The sequence below is a fragment of the Mesoplodon bidens genome, assembly GCF_964165515.1.
Source record: "Mesoplodon bidens genome assembly, chromosome: X".
In the NCBI taxonomy this organism is placed as follows: Eukaryota; Metazoa; Chordata; class Mammalia; order Artiodactyla; family Ziphiidae; genus Mesoplodon; species Mesoplodon bidens.
In genome coordinates, this window is record NC_138163.1 from 48,011,344 (window position 1) to 48,036,012 (window position 24,669).

A 24,669-nucleotide genomic window follows, 5' to 3' on the forward strand; every position below is an offset into this window, starting at 1 on the left:
GCTATTTGTTTTCTATATGCCTTATAGATATTTTGTCCTTCATTTCCTTTATTACTATCTTCTTTTATGTTTAGCTGATTTTTTTGTAGTGAAACATTTAAATTCTTCTCATTTCCTTTTGTGTATATTTTATAGCTATTTCCCTTGTGGTTACCATGGGATTACATTATCCTGTGATCAGGAGCGGCAAACAGAGATCAGAGCACAGATCCCCAATATTTGGAGGACAAGGTCTTTTTTTGCCTACCCTGGCTCCTGCAAGCTGGTCTTGAAATGTGTGCACAGCTGCCTGTCACAGGGCTGGGGTAGGAGATGGGTAGCTAAGAGCTGAAATTTGCCAATCTATCATCCAAGCATTCCCCTGGAAATTACAAGTCTTCAGTAGACTCCAGAGTTCCAAATAGTTACATTAGACAGATTCTGCCAGTGTAATCATTGTCTAGATGGGAAGGCAGATTCCTGGTGCTTCCTACTCCACCACCTTTCCAGAATCCCATGTAATCTTTTTTAAAAAGTAGATTTAAAGTAAAATTTTAAGAGAAAACAAGAAATAGTTTTTCATCTGTGACTTTAGGGAAGGATATAAACATAGAGGTAGGAACATTGGTAGGTTGGAGGGGAATAAGAGTTTATAGGGGAACTCATATATGATTTAATCTTCTCTGTGTAGTCAGAATCTAATTTATTATGAGTAAGGTGGGATTAAGGAAGAATTCCTCTTAAGGAGAGAAGAGGTCTACAAAACCTTTGGGGAATTATCTGGGGAGTCAAGAGATCTAAAAACTAAATTTGTAGTGTTTCAGGTGTGTACAGCTCTACATTAAGCTGTAATCCTGGGTTGTAGAATTAAATAGGATTAGTCACTAGAAATTGGCAGTTTTTAAAAGTAAAATTCAGGTTTTCTACACATTATATTGTTTAACCCTGGGTCTGCTGTTGTTCATTTGGGAAGAGAGATAAAGGAGAAAGGGCAAGAGCCATAACTGGGGCAGAGCCTCCACTAACAGCTATAGAGTAGAAGGTTGAAGGGGACTTTGTTGCCTGTTGCTATAACTGCTGTGACCAGCATTTAGATAAAGAAGAACTATACAGACATTTTTAAGTTAGTGTTTGATTTGTAATAGATAGGGTGCAGTATTTGATCCTCTGCCTTTCAACTTGGTCCTCAATTGTTTACCTGTAGTCATCTGACAATTGAATAACTCCCCAACAACTTATCTGCAATTTAGTCTCCTATCATTGTCTCTAATATCAGCTCCCCTCGCCATGATTCTAAAATTTGGAGAACACAGTACTTTTTAGGACTTGTGACCATCTTACCTTTTCAACTGACTTTGTCATTTTGACATGTAATTTACAAAGGCAGTACATTCCCATCCTAGTTTCTGAAAGTGTAGATGTTCAGACCTATGCTGAATATTCTAAATTGCTGGTTTCTCTTAAATGGAAGCATCTTAAAGATTGCAAAATTATTCAACAAATTCTCAACATTGACATATTTCTTTCTTTTTCTTTCAGGTTGACAATAAATGCCCTTGCCCAGAAGCTCAATGCTTATTGGAAGGAAAAGACCTCCCAAGAGAATTTTGAGACCTCAGCCATAGTCAGGCCAATACCGTGAGTAGTCAATTTAGAATATAAAAATATTAGGGGTAATGTCTATGGAGCAAATGGAAGGAATGGGATAAGATGGTGCTTTTCACATAAGGAAGTTTAATTAACTGAAAATAGGAAATCACAGGTACTAATTTCATCATTCTCTAGACCTCTTCATTCTGGTTTGACACTTCTGTGATTTGGATCATAAATATGAAGAGTTTAGTACTGTCAGTTTATCCTGCAGGCATCATGATATAGTAGAAGATGATGACCATTTAAATCAGCCACTCCTGGATTGAAAATCTAGATCTTTTTCTTCTTTTTTTTAATAAACAACTTGAAACTTTTATTGTATCAATATAATATCTAATGTATTACAATTGCTTTCGGGTCATAAATTCTATAAAAATTATGATGACTGGGCTTCCCTGGTGGCGCAGTGGTTGAGAACCTGCCTGCTAGTGCAGGGGACACAGGCTCGAGCCCTGGTCTGGGAGGATACCACATGCTGCGGAGCAGCTGGGCCCGTGAGCCACAACTGCTGAGTCTGCCCGTCTGGAGCCTGTGCTCTGCAACAAGAGAGGCCGCCATAGTGAGAGGCCCGTGCACCGTGATGAGGAGTGGCCCCCGCTTGCCACAACTAGAGAAAGCCCTCACACAGAAACGAAGACCCAACACAGCCAAAATAAATAAATTAATTAATAAACTCCTACCCCAACATCTAAAAAAAAAATTATGATTACTTAAAACCCTAAATAAATCACTAGTGTATTCTCTACTTTCAAATAATTAGGCAAAAATCATGAAATTAAATCATGGATAAATGTCTCTTAGTTTTTGTTTGTTTTTAGATTTTATTGAAGTATAGTTGATTTAAAATGTTGTGTTAATCTCTTCTGTACAGCAAAGTGACTGAGTTATACATATGTATATTCTTTTTCATATTCTTTTCCATTATGGTTTGTCACAAGACATTGAATATAGTTCCCTGTGCTATACAGTAGGACCTTGTTGTTTATCCATCCTATATATAGTAGTTTGCCTCTGGTAATCCCAAACTCCCATTCATTCCCTCCCCTACCCACTCCCCCTTGGCAACCACAAGTCTATTAGATCTGCTTCTTAATAGTTGGTTGAGCTTAGGTTAAGTAAGTCACTTCACCTCTCTGAGTATATTAAGTTAGATGACATAACCTTTTTTGCACAGTACCTGGCATATAGTAGGCATTTAGGCATTCAGAAATATTAGCCAATTTCCCTTCTCTTTATTACTAGCGAACATTGTTGGAACGGTACCAAAAAATTTGAGACTAGAAGTAGAGAACCCAGCATGTCAGAAACAGATGTAGAATTTATTGAATCTAAGACAGGAAATTACACACAGAATGGTGGATCAGGATGAAATGCCTTAGTAGGCCAGGAAAGGAGCATAATATACAGGATAGGATGTGTAACAACATGTATACAGTCAATTATACCATCAAGACAAAGATTAGAGGTTCATTTTGGGGTAGGCAGCCATGTTTTTTTTAAAAATGGAAATAATCAGACAAATGTTTGATATAAAATTTTGTTTTAAATGCAACATGATTGCTGTATGAATATCACTATATCTTATTCTAAAGATCTCTACTCCTGTCCAACATCCATGGTTTTCAAAGAAATGCAAATTGAGATGCCTTTTTTTGCCTTTTAAATAAGCAGTGATTAATGCAATGAAACAGATGTTCATATATTGCTGGAGTGTGTTTATGTATGTTATACAACCTTTTCTGTAGGCAGAATGATGGTTATCTATTGAGTACTTACATGCTGGACACTGGTCTAAGTTCTTTACATGTATTTATTTAATCATCACAACAACCCTATGAGATAGACAGATGATATTATTACTTCTTTACAAATGTAGGCACTGATACACTGAGAGCTTAAGTAAGTTGTTCAAGATTGGAAAAGTAGAAAGTGGTAGATCCACTTATGTTCAAATATAGGCAGTCAGGCCCCCAAACCCAGGTCCTCAACCACGACACTCTTCTGGAAGGATGCAATGAGAATATGGCATAGCCCCTTCAACTACCTACTTATTGCAAGCACAAGCTAAAAGTCTCTCCTATCTGCCTGGATGGGAGGACCTACCATGGTCTGCACGTAACCTGAGGCAGAGAGTTACCATCTCTAATGCTTGTCCCCAAGAGAGTAATATTGGCATGCTCCTGCATGAGACTCTTCTGTGTGTGTGCATGTAAAACCAAAGCTAATATGACCTTTCCTCTCCCCTTCCACTACGGCTGAAACTCCTTTCTCTGGCTCTAAATAAAACAGTGACTGTACAGAAATATTTAGACACCAGAGGTCAGGCTTGAGCTTAGAGTTTAGAGGTTGCAAGGCTGGAGCAGCCTGTAGCTAGGAGATAGGAAGCTATATATCCAAGAATGTGTATGAATTCTCTTTGTTAAAACAGTTTTGAACAAGAAGAGGGCATTGTATTTGAGTGGTAGACTTATGGGCACCTTTTACTTTTTTTTATATCTTTCTGTATTTTCTATATGAGCTTATATTGTTTTTATAACTAGAAAAAAAGCACCATTTAAAAAGATAAGAAAAATATTGAACTAAGACATAAAAGAATCATACCACTCTATTGAAATGTCTAGTATAAGAGCAGTGTAAATGTAACATACACAAAATCTTAGAGTCTAAATTACATGTTTTTCAAATTGGCCCTAGGTGTCCCTCTACCCTCTTTCTGTCTTTTCTCCAGCCTTCCTCCTTCCCACTCTGGTCTGCCTTTCACATATTAGATGCTGACTACTTCTATTATATAATGATCATCTCCTCTTACAGAGAAACAAATTTATTCTAAGGTGTAGGTGACTGGGTTACACTTCCTAGAAGAGATGGGAATGGGCATGTGTTTTAAGAGTAGAACTCTGGAAGAATTTTCTCTTCATAACTTAACCCAGTTGTTGAACTGGAGCCACCATTTCTAGTTATGAAATTTAATCAGATTTATGTTACTTTTTAAGGTTAACTTTGGGAATATCAACCTAATATTGATTTTGATTTAAGTATGAACAAAGACTTCTTGAAAGGAAAAAAAAAGGAGGACTAGGGAGCCTGCAGGGAAATGGGGGAGTCATTTTAATGACGGTGCTTCAATGACTCTCACAAATGCATTTCAAATCTATCACGGGATTGGATAGAAGCAAATAAAATGATTCTATCAGTCTTATTTTTTAATAATATTGTAATATATATAAAACTTTTTGCTGATTAATAAATTTTAAAGTTATCCTTTTGTTTGCTTAAGGATAAGATTCCAAGGTAAGTACTATTGACCTCTGTAATATGGTAGCTCACCATGTTAAAACTTGCTACTATTTTTCATATCCATATCTGGTCTAGTCCTATCATTATTTTATCTGTGAAGTTTAATATATATACATTTTGGACACCTGGACAATAACATTTCTAACACATTTCATATATAAAATCATGCTCTTTCACTTTTAGGGTATGCTTTTCTAATGTAAGACAGAGTATAGAGCTAGGATATACACAGTCATACTTCTGTTTTCCTTCATTCAGGAAGATTCCTGACCAGACATGGGTACAGTGTGATGAGTGTCTTAAATGGAGGAAGCTTCCTGGCAAGGTTGATCCATCTACATTACCTGCAAGATGGTTTTGTTACTATAATTCACATCCAAGGTACAGGTAAGGTTAAGACTCAGTATTATGTCAGAGAACTCCTGATTCGTCTCTGTATCCTAAAACACTTTTCATCTCAAGGCCACACTCTTCACCCTGGCATTCAAGCCCCTATGCTAACAGGTCCCACTCTACCTATTCATTGTATCTCAACACAAACCTTCTGCTTTAGCAGGCCTGTGGCTTCACTCTTCCCCACACATGCCATACGTATTCCCATCTCCATGACTTGATACTGTCATTCCACTTGCTTACAGTGACTTTCTGTATTCCATCTGCCTATCTAAATCATATCCATCTGGTAAGCTTAAGTATTTTGTGTGATACTTCTCCAGTTGACAGTAGTTTGCAGTTATTTTACTCTGGCTTCCTGTGGTATTTAATTCTTCACATTTGTTCACGTACTGTTTGAATTTTTTGGATGTTTTTCATATATATATACTTGGGCTCTTCAAGAGATTATAAATTATTTGAGAACAAGGGATTTACGTTTCAGGTTGAGTTGACAGTTTTCTTCATATGCTTCCTATACTTGCATCTGTTGTAGTACCTATCGTACATTCAATGCAGGTTGTTTACATGTTTGTCTTTCTAATATACCATGTGTTTCTTGAAGCAGCTAACATCTAGATAGTGCCTGTCATATCCATGGGTATTCATTTCAATTTAACAAATATTTTTATATGACTTAGTCACATAGGTTGATAATAATAACTCAGTTTGCTTCAATTCAGCTGTGACTTTCTTAACTTTTTTCTGCAGAATAAATGCTGATAGAAAAAAGGTACTAAACCAGAGTATGCTTTTTAGAAAAAAATGTTTAAAATGGAGGAAATGAAATAAACGAAGTCCAGGTCTGTAATGAGCAAGCATTTCCCCGTAGTCTCCAGATGTGCCTAAGTATCTCTTAGGGTTGTGTGATTAAAATGTAGGACTGAGGGCTTCCCTGGTGGCGCAGTGGTTGAGAGTCCGCCTGCTGATGCAGGGGACACGGGTTTGTGCCCCAGTCCGGGAAGATCCCACATGCCGTGGAACAACTAGGCCCGTGAGCCATGGCCGCTGAGCCTGCGCGTCCGGAGCCTGTGCTCTGTAACGGGAGAGGCCACAACAGTGAGAGGCCCGCGTACCGCGAAAAAAAAAAAAAAGTAGGACTGAGCACTTAGAAGTCTCATTTTTGAATCCTATATATATGCTATCAGTCTATACTTAGTCCAAGAGATATAGCCTTCCAGGACACTCTGTGCCCTAATAAAATGGGTATAACATAGGGTTTCCAATTATTATTAATTTTTGTTTATTTCTAGGATTGCTTTTGTCCATTGACTACATTTTCTAGTACTCCTTTCAGCTTTTACTCCTAAAATTCTCTTCCTCGTGCTTTACATCTAGTCTTTTCATTTATAGAATTCTCTTTTTCTCCTCTTTGCTAGTGTCTGTTCTGTTCCTTTTACAATGTCAGCTCCTAGTCGCTTCTTGCTGCTCTCTATCATAGCCTCTGATTTTCCTCTTCAGGCATCATCACATAGTCTAGGGATGCTCCTGCTTCTAGATGGCACCTTGGGAATTACTTTCTTAGTACATGAAGCAAAAGACCTCGGTTCTAGTCTCAGCAATATTCTCTTTGTATGGAACCTCAAGCAAGTCTCTCTTGTGCTTGAACTTCACTGTGTAGAACTAGAGATTATGCTTTAGTACTTTGAGTGTCTTGGGAGAATGGTGATGTATACACCAAAAATAATGATATGATATGCCTTGAAAAGAGAATTGCTACATGTTATCCTGCACACAGGTTTTGTAATGTGGGTGGAATATGAACTCTGTAATGTTAGAGGGTGGTTAACCTGCCTTGTCATAGTCGTGAGGAAAGTAAAGGGTAACAGTGAAGGGCACATTTTGTTTCTGAAAGATGATTTCTTCTCTGTACTGCAGGAGGTGCTCTGTTCCAGAGGAACAAGAACTCATTGATGAAGACCTGTACTTGAGCAAAGCTAAGAAACAGTTGAGTATACCCGAGGTGGTACTCTATATCATACGGTAGAGGAGCCTGACCCTTCCTAATAGGACAGGGGAATTTTGAGAAGAGAGATGATTTTTTTTTAATGATTTCCCTATTCACCTCTCTGGTCTTCCAGTTCTTTATTCTTTCTAATCATCTCCTGAATGTCTCAACTAGTGATTGACTTTAACCTCTCTCCCTCTTCCCCCCACCTTTTGATAGGGCATTTGAAATCTCTCTTCAGTAGCAGAGTTCAGGAAGGAACACTTAGTTACTCAACAAGGCTCACACTATTTCTAGTTTAGAAGGAACATTATAACCTAAGTCTATAATTGGTAATCCATTTCAGACTGAGAAATTTCATGAGTGGACTAAATAGCCCTTTTATCTTCTCCTAGAGATCAAACTGTTGAGAAGAAGAAGGTACCAGTGGAAAGTGAGAGCCACCAGGTGAGAGACAGTCCACCCTCTTGCTTTTCTTACACAAAATTTTCCCCAACAGAGGACACAGGTTGAAGGAAGCAGCACTCTTGAAAGCTGCATAGAAATAACAAACCAGTTGTTCTGGTGGTCTTTTTTTTCACTGGATCTTTTGATTTTGCTTTGATCTACTGTTACTGATGTTCAGATCACCAAAAATAGAAAAGCCAAATCATTTATTGCCCAGATTTGGATTCAGTACTGATTCTGGACAGTGTGAATGTCACATTCGGTGTCACAGAATATTCAGGGCTATGCTCCATCCTCATACAGGCTGCTCCTGTTGAGTGTCTGGTTTTCCTCAGTCTCCTTTCTTCCAGGATTCAGGGGTGACTCCTTTCTCCTTCCTCTTGGGAAGAAGGGGTGGTTCTTTGTGCCCCTCCCTATCCCTGCTTTCAGGCTGGCTGGCTTTATAAAGACTCTGCTGTTTTGAATTTTCAGGAGCACTGTCTCTCGGACATGGTTGCCCAGCTCCGGACGCTGAAGGGTGCAATAAGGTTGGCCGTCCTTTCAGGGACACTCCTTTCCTGACAGCCACCATAGCACCCATATATCTTCCCCACCCAACCTTGCCTTTCTGCATGATTTTCCTCTTGACCCTTTTTCCCAGAGATATCTGCTAGTAGCATGTTAGATTCACCTTCCACCCACTCAGTCAGGGTAGGTCAGACTGGTGAGGATAGAGGCAATTAAATACTAATTCTTCCTCTGATATCCTTCCAAGACCCAGGTGTATTAATAAACAGGTTGCATACCCTCATGTCTTGGCTTAATAGTCTGATCTAGAGATTGCGAGATTTCCTGGACCGCCCTGTCCTCATTCAGTTTACCTCCCCTTTATACTCCTTCACCTTCATCATTCATACTATCTTCATAAGCTGGCCCTCCCACAAGATCCCAGATGCATGTCTCTGTGTGTGTGCAATACGAATATAAGTCTCTCGCATGCATTTCTCCAAGACCAGCACAGGCCCTTGCTGCAGTGCTTACTCCCTCCATCCCTTCCCTCATCACAGAGCTCAGAGGAGTGAAAACCCAGCCTTAAACTGGGTCACAAGAGAGAATTAGACAGTGACTAGGGGGCCTGGGTTTGTGTTGCGGGTGGGATGACTCTAGGAGCCAATAAGTGAGTTGGGGAGGTCTGTTCGTGTCCAGTTGATAAGGTTATAACTGAACGTGCCTGGGGTCAGTGTTCTAGTGTACATTACTGCGCGCTGTTTGTTTTGTGTAGGAAACAGTTCGTTTTTATTTGGCCAAGTGTTCTTTCCTAGCATCAGAAGGATTGACTCATCCTTTGGTAGTTAGTTTGAAATTGGGATTTTTTATGAGTTGTTTCTTTCTTTGCTAGGTATTCACTAATCCACTCAAGATCCCTTCTATTCAAGATATGGATGACTTGAATAATAAGACGATTGAATATGAGGGAATTGATAGCCCTAGCCGGCTTTCATCTGTTGGAGAAGAAAGCAGAGCACCTTCTCTTCAACTTAAGCCTCTGGATTCCAGTGTTTTTCAGTTTTCCAGGTGGGTAAAAAAAACATAGATTCTCTTCAGTAATAAGCCTCAGGGTTTGTTTTCCGGTAAAATAAATTGGTATGGTTATAATGTTTATGTTTTTCCTAAGGCCTGGCATGGAGTTCAGAAGGAGAAACACCATTTTGGGTTGATAGAATTGTATGTTGCATGTATCCCCCATTTTTCAGCATTATAACTGTCATGTCAAGTCTGTCGATCTTTTTCTTTTTTTTACTTTTTTGATGTGATCATCATCTGACAAATGCTCTTTTATGGATTATGTATTCACATTATGTTGGGAATTGTGTAAGTGAAATAATGGACATGAAAACCCTTTGAAAAGCGTAATGTACCATACAAATGTAAGGTAACATTACATAGATAAGCATTGTTTCTTTCCTTAAGTTTAGGAATATTGAAATCCTGTGCAGCCCTGTAGGCCTAGCACATGTTAGCCACATATAAAAATAAGTATTAGAAGTTTGTGCCATTAGGTAAGCCTTCTAGTTCATTGTTTCCTAGGGTAAATTTTTAGTATAAGTTTAGTCTTGGGATTTACTTGTTCATCTTCTAGCACCTTATCAATATTATTTTGTTAGTCTTTACAACAGAAATTTTCTTAAACATCAGGAATATTTGAAGCACTAAAAGGTATGACTGCCCCTATGCTGCCATGAGACTGGAACTCAGGACTGCTATTTATGACTTGCTTTCTCCTCGCCACTGTGCTTCTCACTTTGGGCAGGGCCAAGCCATAGGAAAGGTACAGAGTTGTTCTCTAACAGTAGAACCTTATATAGTCCTCAATAATATGACTGTTAAATAGTTGGTTGTGAAGTTTTCATTAACCCTTTTCAGTTTGGATATTTTCCTAACATACTGTAGGAAAAAAGCAGTGGAATATATAATAGGGTAAAAATGATTCCTGCCCCCGCCCCTGCCAATGTTACTGATTCCTTTCCTTCTTTCTTGCTTCTTAGGTGGGTCTTTTCAGCTTCTTATACCGAGACAAACATCTCTTTATGTGTGCAAGTCCCCTGTTCAGTGATTCTTCCACAATTAAGCCCTGTAGCTACTGAAGGAACCCCATGTCACCCCGAGCATGAACAAAAAGTCTCAAGAAGAAGTAAACTGTTAGGAGAAAAACTAGGAGAACTCTAAAGGAATTAAGTGAGAATCTGTATGAAAGCATCAAGAATAGTGCCTTGGAAGAGAGTAGGTACTCAGTAACTAGTGGTTGAATCGAGTCATATTGAAGGAGCTATTCCTGAGATAGAACTATGCAGCAAGAGAGTAAGAAATAATCTATACAGCAAGAGAGTAAGAAATATAGCCTACTCAGTCTCAGGGATTTGAGTCTAATTCTACTGTTTCCATCCACAGTTTTCCAACTCCCCTTTTCGGTTGGGAGGGGTGTACAGTAAAGTGCTGTGTTTTTTCGAAGCACATTGTTACCTCTCTACCTCGATCTCCTTGAGATGGTCATGTATCAGAATTGCCACTGGAGTATCAGGGTGTCATTGCTCTTGAAGGCTGTCCTTTCCCTGCTGTGACCACTTTTCCTTTCTCTTCAGTGTTTCTTTTGGTACTGTCTAGTGAATTTTGCTAACCTGGAGGAGATAACAAATGCTAACCTATGTATGTGTGTATTTTATGAGTGCAGTATGGCAGTACATCCATTGGGTGGCATACTTCATCAGTCTTAATTAGGATTTCTATATGAGTCTTTATAGAACTGCTGTATCCAGAGTTGGGTTTTGGCTCTGGAGGACAGGCAAAGTACTTTGACTATTTACGTGTAATTTTAATTCGAGAATAGTGTTCTTTCAAGAGATATGTGATAATCGATGCTGCTAATGTCATATGTTTTATGTAAGGTCAGTAAGTGATATGTCATTTCAAGCTACACATATAGGGGGATTCAAATTTTATAGAGGAAAATTAAGGTGCCCAAGAGTTTAATAAAATATACAAGGTTTTCTGTTAAAACCATGTTAAGGGAATAATAAGTTTAGTCAGGGGTTGCAAAAGTCTCCTTCGTTATCAAAACCTGAAGCTGATAAGGGTCCTTGGGTCATGTAGTACAGCTCTTTAACTCTAGATAAAATAAAGCCTACATTATCCAAGCATGTTTTAAAAATTTCTAGTGGAGTAGGTTATAAGACCTAGAAGGTGTTCCAGAGGTGTCATTGGAAACAGCTCTGTGAGTCTCACGAATCTAGCAAGGGGAGGGGAAGACCTACAATAAAGAGTAAGTTTAGCTAGTATGTAAGCAAGCATAACCTTTGAGGGGAAGACAGCTTATATCTGTTAAAGGAAATAGTCCCCTTTCTGTTCATTCATTATACATACCTTTGAGTGCTTACTATATGAAAGCAGTGTTCTAAGGCAGTGATGGAATCAAAGATGAAGGAGCTTATGGTACTCAGAGTTATATATGTAAGCATCCCTGGTACATGCTAGGTTTCATATGAGTGGTATAAACTAAGGTCTAAAGTAACCATAAGCATACAGACAAAGGTGAGAATGAGTGGCTGTAATTTATTTAGATATTTAGAGAACCTTTGAGTAAGCTACATGTCAAAGGCTAATTATTTCATGTTTTACAAGGATAACCAAAAAAAAAAATCCAAATTACATCGTAATGGTGGAAGGAAAGGAGGAAGACATTCTAATATAGTTAAAGGAATATTTGACACAACAAACATGAGGTAGAAATAGAAAAACAGTTTTGCAAATGAATAAGATTGATTCAAGAGCCAGTATTAACATTTTAAAATATGATCTTTGAGAAAGACTTCCAGAATGGCAAAATGAGTAGTGTGATGAACTCTTTCACCAAAAAGTACCCATTTAACTGGAAAAAATTATTAAACAAAACAAAGCAATCATTCCTAGTTCCTAGAAATTGTCCTAGGGGCATACAGCAAGTACAGAAACATTCATTCAAGAAAATCTATTAAATCTCAGAAAGAACAGCAAGAATCTTTGGCATTCGCCTGCTCTCATTCCCCTACAAGCTATGTAACTACTCAAGAAGCTCTAATCCAGGTAGGTGTGGTCAAGAAGTTGGGGGCTCCCTCTCTTCCTAGCTCCTAGTCTAGAGCTATGGTTTCACCTTGGGGGTTAGGCCTCTGACATTTCTCATATCCCCCAGGTCTGTCTTGCAGGAGCTCTATTCCAAGCAGAATCAAGAGGACTGGGTCTCTCTTCCCCCACCCAACCCCCACTCAAAGGGTGGAAGCACTCACCTAGGGACAGCATGCTGACAATCCTGGACTCCTATTGCTCCAGCCCTAGCTTACTTATAGGGCAGAGCTTCGTGCCAGAAGGAGCAGGCCAAAAACCATCCCAGCACCCATTTGTAAAGAAAAGGTTTTCCTCTTAGAGAGTTGACCACTCACTGTCCCTGCCATCGGCTCTTGCACAGTGGCACAGGGGTTCTGCTTAGGGAGAACTGACTTTGTGTGGAACAGATCATGAAGAATTCCATTCCTAAGGGCATTGTCACAAACAATGGAAATCTTAGTGGCAAACAATTACGAGGGCACTCATAGCTCCTTGATGCAAGTTACAACAAGCAAAATGGCTGCATAATCATAAGTTTGGTAACAGAGAGAACCAAGCAAAAAGATAGCCAAGAAGAGCACTCCTGGGATCATAGTCAACCCTGGCGGTTAGGAAGGCTGTGCATAAGCACAAGACCACACTCATTCAGGACACAAGGTGGACTTGAATGCAGTCCCCAAGCCTCACACAGATCAAACAACAGAGAGCAGGAGCCTCACTGATACTAGGGACTTAAGCACAACTTCTAATCAACCACTGGATGAACAGTAAGCTACTCTGACCCAGGGGTCAGAGGTGATTGGAGAGGGAAAATCCAAGCTACTACTACCTGGCTGAATGTGGGGTAGAAACATGAATTCCTTGAACTGTGATAGCAGCCTCCAAGCCACACATATATCCAGTGGTAAAGGGTAAAAATCTAACTGGCTAAGAGGGCTTAATTATAACCTTTGGTCTATGCTGACTCAGGGTAACTCCTAGATTGCCAGGTAAAAGATAAAAAATCAAGAATAAATCTGAGCAGAATACTCAGCATACTACAGGGGAAACAAATTTCATAGAGTCACTTCAGCCAAGTCACTGAAAAAACAACCCAGCAAACAGTGGCAACAACCACTCAGGGAAGTGGGAGTTGCTATACTGTTATTATCTAAAATATCAATTGTCAACAAAAAAATTATGAGACATGCAAAGAAACAGGAAAGTGTGACCTATACATAGGGGTAGGGGGAAAGCAGGTAATAGAAACTGCTCCTAAAGAGACCCAGATGTTGGATTTAGCAAACAAAGATTTCAAAGCAGCCATTATAAATATGTTCAGAGAACTAAAGGAGACCATGTTTCATTAAGTGCAGAAAATTAATAAAGGGACAGAATTTATTTTTTGGAAGAACCAAATGGAAATTCTTGAGGTGAAACGTGCAATAACTAATGTGAATATTTCATTAAAGGGACTCAGCAGCACATTAGGGTTGGCAGGAGAATCGGCAAACTTGAAGATACAGCAATTATAGATTATGCTGTCTGAAGAATAGAGAGAAAAAAGAATGAAGAAAAATGAAAACAGCCTCAGAAAAATGTAGGACACCATTAAGTGCACCAACATATGCAAATTAGGAGTACAAGAAGAAGAGGAGAGGGAGGAAAAGAGGTATAAAAAATATTCAAAGAAATAATGGCTGAAAATTTTCCAAATTTGATGAAAAACGTTAACTTACACATCCAAGAAGCTCAAGTAACTCAAAATAGGATAAATGCAAAGGGATTTACAGCTATGCAGTGAAAATATTGAAAGCCAAAGTCAAAGAGAATACCTTGAAAGCAGGAAGAGAAAATATTCATCATGTAAAACAGAACCCCAGTAAGATTAACATCTGGCTTCTCATCAGAAACAGTGGAAACCAGGAGGCAGTGGGATGACATATTCATAGTACTTAAAGAAAGACTTTTAACCGGGAATCATAAATCCAGTAAAACTCTTTTTAGAAAATGAAGGTGAAATAAGTACATTCTTATGTAAACAAAAGCTGGTGGAATGTGTTTCTAGCAAAGCTGCATACAAGAAATACTAAAAAGAGTTCTTCACCTTGAAAGCAAGTGACACCAAATAGTAATTCAAATTTGCATGAAAAAACAGGGTACTGGCAGTGGTAACTGTAATTAATTGTAAAAGACAATACAGTGACATATTTCTTCCTCCTTCTATTCTTAACTGATTTAAAGAATAATTGCATAAACAATGTGTATATATTTGTATATAATTTTATATATGAATATAATTTTATTGTTGGGCTTGTCTATAGATGTAAAATATTTGCCAATAACAGCATAAAAGAGGTGGGTGGGAGCAAAGCTGTATTAGAGTAAGGAAATAACACCAGATGGTAACTTAGATCCACAGTAAGAAGTGAAGAAAATTAAAAATGGAAAAAGAAGGTTGATTTATAAATATTATAAATATGTCCTTGCTCCACTTTCTTCTCTTAGCTTCCTCAAAAGGCATAACATCACATAAAGTAATAATTGTAGTAATGTATTGTTAGATTCATAAATGTTAAACTAGAAAATATCCACATAACATGAAAAGAGGAAAAGTAGAGGAAGAAAGAAGCAAAGAAGGCATGACACATACAGAAAACAGAGAGCTAAATAGTGGACGTCAATTCTGACATAACAGTAAAAACATGAAATGTGACCAGATTAAACAATCCAATCAAAAGACGGAGATTATCCAATTGGATTTTTTTAACATACACAAACTTAATATCTATACACTTTAATTCAGAGATACAAATAGGTTGAAAATAAAAAGATGAAAAAAGACGTACCATATAAATAGAACCATAAGAGAGCTAGAGTGGCTATACTAATATCAGAAAGAATGATAGACTTTAAACAGAATATGTTACTAGATATAAAGAGGGACATTTCATATTGATAAAGTCCATTAGGAAGATATAAAAATTATACCCATATATGGACCTAACAACAGAACCCCCAAAATGCATGAAGCAAAAGCAGACAGAACTGAAGGGAGAAACAGATAATTTAACAATAATAGTTGGAAACTTTAATATCCCACTTTCACCATAATTCGAAAAGAGACATGTACCACAATGTTCATTGCAGCACTATTTACAATAGCCAGGACATGGAAGCAACCTAAGTGTCCATCGACAGATGAATGGATAAAGAAGATGCGGCACATATATACAATGGAATATTACTCAGCCATAAAAAGAAACAAAATTGAGTTATTTGTAGTGAGGTGGATGGACCTAGAGTCTGTCATACAGAGTGAAGTAAGTCAGAAAGAGAAAAACAAATACCATATGCTAACACATATGTATGGAATCTAAAAAAAAAAGGTTCTGATGAACTGAGGGGTAGGACAGGAATAAAGACGCAGATGTAGAGAATGGACTTGAAGACATGGGGAAAGGGGAAGGGGAAGCTGGGACCAAGTGAGAGTAGCATTGACATATATACACTACCAGATGTAAAATAGATAGCTAGTGGGAAGCAACCACATAGCACAGGGAGATCAGCTCGGTGCTTTGTGACCACCTTAGAGGGGTGGGATAGGGAGGGTGGGAAGGAGACGCAAGAGGGAGGAGATATGGGGATATATGTATACGTATAGCTGATTCACTTTGTTATACAGCAGAAATTAACACACCATTGTAAAGCAATTATACTCCAATAAAGATGTAAAAAAATATATCTCACTTTCAGTAATGGGTAGAAGATCAACAAGGAAGTAAAACAGTTGAAGAATGCTATAAACCAACTGGACCTGACAGATATGTGCAGAACACTTCACCCCCAAACAGCATAATACATATTCTTCTCAAGTGCATATGGAATATTCTCCAGGATAGACCATATGTTAGACCATAAAACAAGCCTCAACAAATTGAAAAGAATTGACATCATACAAAGGATGTTCTCCAACCACAGTGGAATTAAATTAGAAATCAAGAACAGAAGGAAATTTGGGAAATTCACAAATATGTAGAAATTAAATAACACTCCAAAATAACAAATGAGTAAAAGAAGAAGTCACAAGGGAAATTAGAAAATATCTTAAGATGAAAATAAAATATACAAAAACTTATGGATTGAAGCTAATTAAGTATTCAGAGGGAAAATTATATTTGTAAATGCTTATATTAAAATTGAAGAAATACCTCAAATTGGTAACAAACTTGCGCCTTAAGAAACTACAAAAATGAGAGCAAGCTAAACCCAAATCAAGGAGAAAGAAGGAAATAAAGATCAGAATGGAAATGAAATAGAGAATAGAAAAAAACAATAGGGAAAATCAGTGAAACCAAAAGTTGGCTCTTTGAAAGGAACAACAAAAATTAAAACAATTAATAAAATAATTCTATTTATAGTAGGTTCAAAAATAGAATCTTTGGGAACAAATTTAACAAATTAAAGCTAGACTTGTACACTGAAAACTACAAAATATTGTTAAATGAGATTAAAGAAGACCTAAACAAATGGAAAGACATTTCATGTTTGTGTATCAGCAGATTTAATGTTGTTAAGATGGCAGTACTCCCCAAATTGAGTACTCAGTGCAAAATATCCCTATCAAAATATCAGCTGGCTTCTCTGCAGACAGCCAATGGAGGAATATGACTGAAAGAAAAAAGAAAATGAGAAGAAAGTATGTAGTTGGAAAATAATTCCTGCTATGTAAACCCTAAGTTAATCTCTACTGAATCAGTGAATACAGGTCTGGAATAAGATTTGATTCCTAGAGGGAAGAACCTGGAGTATTTACAGAACCATTAAGTAAAATCCGCTCATTGTCTCTCATTAACATAATAGTTCCTTTTTTGATTGCCTCTTATTTGCAAAATTTTTTTCCCTCATCTCCGTGTAGCAAGTTAGTTAAACTACCTTCTGTTAAGGAGTTTATACTTTAGTGGGAAACCTGCAACACACACACACACACACACACACACACACACACACACACACACACACAGTAGAAAGTAATATATATTATAGAGAGAGTGTTAAAAAGTGCCATAGGAATTCAGAAGTGGCATTTGAACTGGACTTAAGACCTGCAGTGTTGAGGAGGAGAAGTGTATTCCTTTCAAAAGAAGCAGCCTGAGAATTTGTGGGGCATTCTGTTTGGCTGGTATCTTTGAAGGGAAGTAGTGAGAAATAAAGCTAGGGCCAAATTATATCCCAGCTCTGCCACTCACTAGCTGCATGACCTTCGGAAAGTTAATCTCTCTAGGCCTGAGCATCCTCTTTTTAAAATGAAGATAAAAATACCGCCTCCCTCAGGGTTATTGGGAGAATTGGGTGAGACCATACACATTAAAAGCTGTCTGGCACAGAGTGAAGTGCTCAGTAAATGGTTCCTGTGTTTTGGAAGGGAAAAGCTTGAATACCAAGCTAAGACATCTGAGCTTTTATGTTGTGGGGAACAATAACTAAAGATTGCAAATAGGGAGGTAACATAATCAGAGCAATGCCTTAGGAAGATTAACTTGGCAGTGGGTGATCTGGAGGTGTGACAAGGGGAGACTGGAGGAGGCCATTGCAAGAGTCCAAGAGAGGTAATGAGAACTTGAACTTGGGTATTGATAGTGGTAGAACTATATAAAATTACTGAGAGTTTGATGGTGTCATAACACAAATAGGAAACATGGGAGAGGGAGCAGGTTTGAAGGTGAAGGTGAAAGGTTAGTCTTATACATACCGAGTGAGATACCAGTGAGACCTCCAGAAAGAAATGTGTAACAGGCAGTTTGAAATTCAGTACTGGAGATCAAGGCTGGGAAAATGACTTGGAAGATATCTTCCAGAAGTTAGAGCCAAAAGATTGTATGAGATTACCAAAGAAGAGAAATGTAGGGGGACTTCCCTGGTGGTCCAGCAGTTAAGACTCCACGCTCCCAATGCAGGGGGCCCAGGTTCGATCCCTGGTCGGGGAACTAGGTCCCACGTGCATGCCTCAGCTAAGAGTTCGCATGCCACAACGAAGACCCGGCACAGCCAAATGAATGAATGATTAAATAATTAAATAGTTAAATAATTAAATAAATAAAAAGAAAAATGCAGGGAGAGAAGAGAGGATAATTAAAGACAGAATCCTTAGGGGTGGGAAAATGAAGAGAAGGCAGATAATTTGACTTTAATTGCCTTTCATAAAATGTCATTTTTGTAGTATCATGTACCCTTCTTTTATACCTGCAAACTGCTTGTTTTACTATCATCCTCATTACCACCGCTAAATGGACTGCCTAGAGCGGCCCTACGCATGTTTAAAGATGGATACATTCGTTCTTACATAGCCCCTAAGTCCTTTTGCTTTCCCCCTAAGGCCGACACAACAAGATCTATTAAGATGACAGACTAGTTTTATTTCTGGGTGAACACTAGTTTTGAAGAACATTCAGGGCATTCTAAGAAGCTAAGGTTTGAGATGTCTTAACAGACGTTCTCAGAAATTGCAGAGAAATACAAGCAGCCTTGAGATATGGTGGCCAGTAATGTGCCTGGCTCTTTCTCATTGGAAAAAAATTTTTTAATTAATTAATTTATTTATTTTTGGCTGCGTTGGGTCTTCGTTGCTGTGCACGGGCTTTCTCTAGTCGTGACGAGCGGGGGCTACTCTTCACTGTGGTGCGCTGGCTTCTCGTTGCGGTGGCTTCTCTTGTTGCGGAGCGCGGGCTCTAGGTGAGTGGGCTTCAGTACTTGTGGCTCGTGGGCTCAGTAGTTGTGGCTCGCGGGCTCTACAGCGCAGGCTCAGTAGCTGTGGTGCACGGGCTTAGTTGCTCCGCAGCACATGGGATCTTCCTGGACCAGGGCTTGAACCCGCGTCCCCTGCATTGGCGGGTGGATTCTCAACCACTGCGCCACTTGGGAAGCCCTCTCACTGAGAACTTGAAAGTTAATTTTCACCTTGAAATTTCTTGGTTTTCTGGAGAGAGAGCACAAGAGTTATAAGGATAAAAATGGGGGTCCCGTGGTGCTGCATGATATAAACTTGCGTATTGATTTTGTTGGCATCAGTTTTCTTGTTAATTCCTTCAACCGTTAGTATAATATAGCAGCCACAAATGGAAGGTGATTTGAGGTCACTGTCCTGGGCTTTCCTGAAGAACTGAGGGAGTGCCTGTTTGCCCTGACAAAGGGGAATTATTTTGCCCTAAGTGGGGAATGACTTGAATTGGCCAATTCAGTTTCTTTGTTTCTGACTAGGGCCCTGTGTTTTAATTAACTTTTACAAATGGATAATGGGCAATAGCCACAATCCAGTTGGCTAGCAAAGGCATTGTGTGTTGTTCCATAGCAGTATAAAAAATGTGCATAAGTCATTGATACTGGAAGGTCTTTGTGACACTTTAACGAGCTGGCTCAGTCTCCTCTGCTTATTCCACTAGGCTTTTTATGACCTTTTTTTCCATTCTTGTGTTAGGGGATTTTGAATGTGTATTTTTTTGTTTTTCTTCCTTTACTTGCCTTTCGGAAGCTTCTAAGCCAGGCTAGCTTCAATCCTATTTTCAGAAATCTTACCAAGGTCAGCCTGGTCCTGTTATATCCAGATGCTGACTCTTCGTACCTTTCTATTTACTCTCTCTCGTAAGACACACTGCTGTCTCAGCAAATTGCATAAGTGAAGGGTTTGGGGTTTGGAGGTAAAGATGTATTCCTAACCTGAAATGATCTGTGAATAACAGCTAGAGTCAGTTTTAATATGGGAAATTTGAAGAGGGGCTCCATAGGATAAGAATATACTTAGCTTGTATTGTGACAGCTTAAAATTTAATTTCCTCTTCTTGCAGTAAGTACAAATGGATCCTAGGTGAGGAACCTGTGGAGAAACGAAGAAGGCTCCAGAATGAGATGACAACACCTCCTCTAGATTATTCCATGCCTGGCCCTTACAGGAGGGTAGAGGCACCAGTTGCCTACCCAGAAGGGGAGAACAGCCATGATAAATCGAGTTCTGAGAGAAGCACACCACCATACCTTTCCCCAGAATACCCAGAAGCAGTCAAGAATACCAGTCAGAGTAGGGAAGTCTCAGTTCTGTATGCAGGGGCCCAAGACCAACACCAGGGCTCCCTGCTCCCTGAAGAATTAGAAGATCAGATGCCAAGATTGGTGGCAGAAGAATCTAACAGAGGCAGCACACACCTAAACAAGGAGGAAGTAAGCAAGGGACCTTTTGTAGCTGTTGTCGGTGTTGCAAAAGGTGTTAGAGATTCAGGAGCTCCCATTCAGCTGATTCCTTTTAACAGAGAGGAGCTTGCTGAGAGGAGGAAAGTGGTTGAATCCTGGAACCCAGTGCCTTACTCTTCTGTGGCTTCTGCTGCAACTCCTGCTGCAGCTGTTGTGGAGAAAGGAAGAGGCTCTGAGGAGAGCGGAGGTCGTCATACACCAAAGATGAAGAACCAAAGAGAGCTAGAGGAACTGAAGAGAACCACGGAAAAGTTGGAACGTGTTTTGGCAGAAAGGAATATGTTCCAGCAAAAGGTTAGAGTAACACGTTACCACTAGGAATGAGAGGCCATTGTAACCAAGGAAGCAGAGAGATGGAACTCCAATGATCTCATGTTCTGTGGCCTTTAAACAGAATAAGCCACTGAATGATCCTGTGGTAAATCTCAGATTGAGTGAACCCTAATGGGCTTCCCTCCTATATTTGGGGTTTGAAAAGGTCCATAAGTAGAATATGTTTAGAGAAATCACAGGGTGAATATATTCAGGAAAATTTGGGGCACTCTCTTTATCTTTCACTAGTATGTGGGGTCATTGAATTTCTGTTTCTTGGACTGCAGGTGGAGGAGCTGGAACAGGAGAGGAATCACTGGCATTCTGAATTCAAGAAAGTCCAACATGAATTGGTGACCTATAGTACCCAGGAGACGGAAGGCTTGTACTGGAGCAAGAAACACATGGGCTATCGCCAAGCTGAGTTCCAGATTCTGAAAGCTGAGCTGGAAAGAACCAAAGAGGAAAAGCAGGAACTAAAAGAGAAACTGAAGGAGACAGAGACACACCTGGAAGTGCTGCAGAAGGCTCAGGTCTCCTACCGGACCCCAGAGGGAGATGACCTAGAAAGGTTAATTACTAGGGTTTAGTAATCAGCTTGTGAGTGCTAATGGGAAGCCTCCCTTAGGGCCCCTCCGCCCCCCCGCCCCCATTATTGGTCATAGATGAGGGAAGAAGCCTTAATTAATTCCTAGGCCACCAAGGATTGAGCAATCGCTTCTTAGAGAGCTGCAGCCAACCTCCCGGTGCTTGGTGGCATTGTGCTTTCTTCTTTCTTTCTAGCTAATGGAAACGTAATTGTTGAGAAATGTAGGCCCGTTTTGAAGGAGCTTCATTTTGTTCTGTTGGCTAACGACTTCATGTCATCTCTTCTCCTGTCCCTCACTCCATCATACAGGGCTTTGGCAAAGCTTACGCGGCTGCGTATCCACGTCAGCTATCTCCTTACCTCTGTCCTCCCTCACTTGGAGCTTCGTGAGATCGGGTTTGACTCAGAACAAGTGGATGGGATCCTGTATACGGTGCTGGAGGCAAATCACATACTGGATTGAGCACCAGATACTCTATATCCCCTTCTCTACCCTCTTCTTTCCTCCCTCCCTCTCAACACCTCTCTCTCTCTCTCTCCCTCTCTGTCTCTCTCTCTCTCACTCTCACTCTCACTCTCTCTCTCTCTCTCACACCCTTATGCCTTACGTGGAGAATCTTTGAGTAAATCCTGGCTCTTAATCAGTCTGCTTCTTATTCAGTCTTGGTGTGGAGAAAGAGGCTAGTTAAATAGGCTTTCAAGAGTTCCAGGAATGGAAAAGCAGTAGTCACCAAACCAGGTGACCAGAAAGCTTTAACTTTCATGACTCAGATACTTGGCCTATTTCATATCCTTTCTGAAATGATGTGTATTCATTTAGGTTAAATCAGTCAGCAAATATTGGGTCCAGTGTACCAGGTGTTTGGGTTCAAGTGAAGAAGTATAACTCATGGCTTCAGCCTTCAAGGATCTAACGATCTAGCTGGAAACACAAGACACACACCAGGTTAACTGACTTGTACAGTGAGTGGTACAAACATGATAGAGAAGTTCTGGGGAGGAAGGTCAAGGAAGGCATCACATCAGAAATGGGAGCTAAACTAAAGTTTGTTTAAAGAATGGGCATAACAACACAGTTAACAACAGTTGTTCTTTACATGGTAGGACTATGGTTGATATTTTTTTCTTCTTCCTATCTTCCTGCCTTTCCAAATTTTCTATAATAAACCTGTTATTCTTCTTACATTGGAAAAATAAATCGTTTTTTAAAAAAATGAGTAGGCTTGGATTTAGATATCAAATGAAAGACTGTGTGAAAATATAAGGTAATTTTTATATTTATAATTTATGTTGTATTTAGCATTACCTCTGGAAGAATAACATGAAAGAAAGCATGGAAAAAGCTGGAATGTAAAAAATGTGTCTGGTAGGAGTGATGGGTTAATGTAAAGGGAACTAAGGTTAAATCATGACCCACCTACCCACCCCCCCTGTGGTATTTGCATTTTAATAAGGAATTCTTGAAAAAGAAATCTTCAAGGCTCAAATTTTTAAAATGTGTATCAGCACAGCTGTCGGATTTAAGGTAGTGGTGAGGGGAGGTATTTTAGAGCAGCGAGATCTATTTGATATCCCTCAGAATACACCTCCTACCTACTCTTCAGGCTAGTGCTGATGAGGGGTAGATCTCACATTATCAGAAATAGTAAAACTTACACTCTTTTAAAAGTAGGCATTTTATTTATTCACTTCTTTATTGTATTTATATAGTGCATACTCTCCGGAGAGTTCAAAGTACTCTTCAAAAGACTTTGACCGGGGCTTCCCTGGTGGCACAGTGATTGGGAGTCCACCTGCCAATGCAGGGGACGCGGGTTCGTGCCCTGGTCCGGGAGGATCCCACGTGCCATGGAGCGGCTGGGCCCATGAGCCATGGCCGCTGAGCCTGCGCGTCCGGAGCCTGTGCTCCACAGCGGGAGAGGCCACAGCAGTGAGAGGCCCGCGTATGGCAAAAAAAAAAAAAAAAAAAGAGTTTGACCAATCAACACATAAAAATATACCAGCAGTGAAAAGTAGGAAGTAATGGAGAAAAGGGAGGAGGTGGGATCAAGCAGTCGCAAAAGGATTAGCTAGTCCGGAGGGATGTTTTGGGTGGTCATTTTATTTCTCCTCTGCAGAGTTACTTCAGTAGACTCTCCCAAACTTACTTGAACTTTTTAAAAAGGAGGCCCATCATAGATATTCCAGTGGGACTGCAAGGGAGTAAGGGGGAGGCTAGAGCCACACTTCACCAGTAGAATGAGTGCTGAGAGATAGCCCCGCCCCCTTCCCTCACCTCCCTGCTGGCTCTTGCGTGCCATGTGATGAACTCTCACGTCAGACAGACCATGATGTGGAAGGCCCTGGTTGTCTAAATGTGAGTTTACTGAGAGAAGGCGGGTAGCACATTCAGCCATTCTCTCTGGGATACTTGTTCTCCAGATGAGGGCTATGAAACGGTGGGACTTTGCACCAATAGGGACAACGTGGAGGGGAGGGTGGTGCAGGGGGAAATTCAGAGCATTGGAGATTCAGCCTGAGAGAGATGATGTGGGCGGGGCGGGTGCTGGGTCAGCGGTGGAGCAGAGTAGGAAGGAGGTCAGGCAGTTGGGCTTCAAAATGAACAAAGGGGAAACAGTTTAACTCACCTCTACTTGTGCTTACTCTCAGCCCATTTCCTAGTCTGTGGCCTCAACCCCAAAGTGCTCCTTCCCGAGAGAGTTAGCTGTGCGAGTTCATTCCCTGCAGTACCAGAGCTACCTCTCTGTTACCTGTTTACAATGAAACCTTACCAGCGTGAGGTCCCTTTAAGCAAAGTTAAATGCAGCAGTGGAGCGATTGAAAAGTGTCACCCAGCCTTAGCAGAGGTTATGACGTAGCGTGGAGGCAAAAGAAAGAAAAAGTGGGTGCCTTGTCCTGGCTATCCTGTTAGGTTAACATAATCATAATTCTCCTTCAGTTTTTCATTTCCACAGTCAACACTTAGGTCCTTACTACCTCATGCCTTCCTAATTGAAATATTCCTAGCTGGCCTCCCTTGTCTCCAATTCTCGTTCATTCAGTCTACTCGCTGTCACTAAATTGCTTTTAATGGCCTCATCAAGTTAGGCCTCTGCTCAACGACTTGCGAGCACTTTCAGTTGCCCGCCAAGTGCAGTACGAATTCCCATCTGGCTTCAACCCTGCTCTCTAGACTCTT

The 24,669-nt window shown here is 39.9% G+C and overlaps 1 protein-coding gene across 2 annotated transcripts in view; it reads left to right on the top strand.

Annotated features, from left to right (window-relative positions):
• Positions 1–22,675, top strand: part of MORC4 (MORC family CW-type zinc finger 4) — a 51,004-nt gene extending 28,329 nt beyond the window's left edge. Inside the window, exons 10-17 of one of the 2 annotated variants that reach the window (XM_081221571.1) lie at positions 1,519–1,617; positions 5,188–5,316; positions 7,240–7,308; positions 7,705–7,756; positions 9,135–9,310; positions 20,191–20,884; positions 21,190–21,473; positions 21,801–22,675. In XM_081221571.1, the coding sequence (XP_081077697.1) occupies positions 1,519–1,617; positions 5,188–5,316; positions 7,240–7,308; positions 7,705–7,756; positions 9,135–9,310; positions 20,191–20,884; positions 21,190–21,473; positions 21,801–21,954 (1,657 nt within the window). In that variant the 3' untranslated portion in view covers positions 21,955–22,675. The remainder of the gene's footprint in view (positions 1–1,518; positions 1,618–5,187; positions 5,317–7,239; positions 7,309–7,704; positions 7,757–9,134; positions 9,311–20,190; positions 20,885–21,189; positions 21,474–21,800) is intronic. The other variant, XM_081221572.1, reaches the window with a different exon arrangement.
• Positions 22,676–24,669: the final 1,994 nt, after the last annotated feature.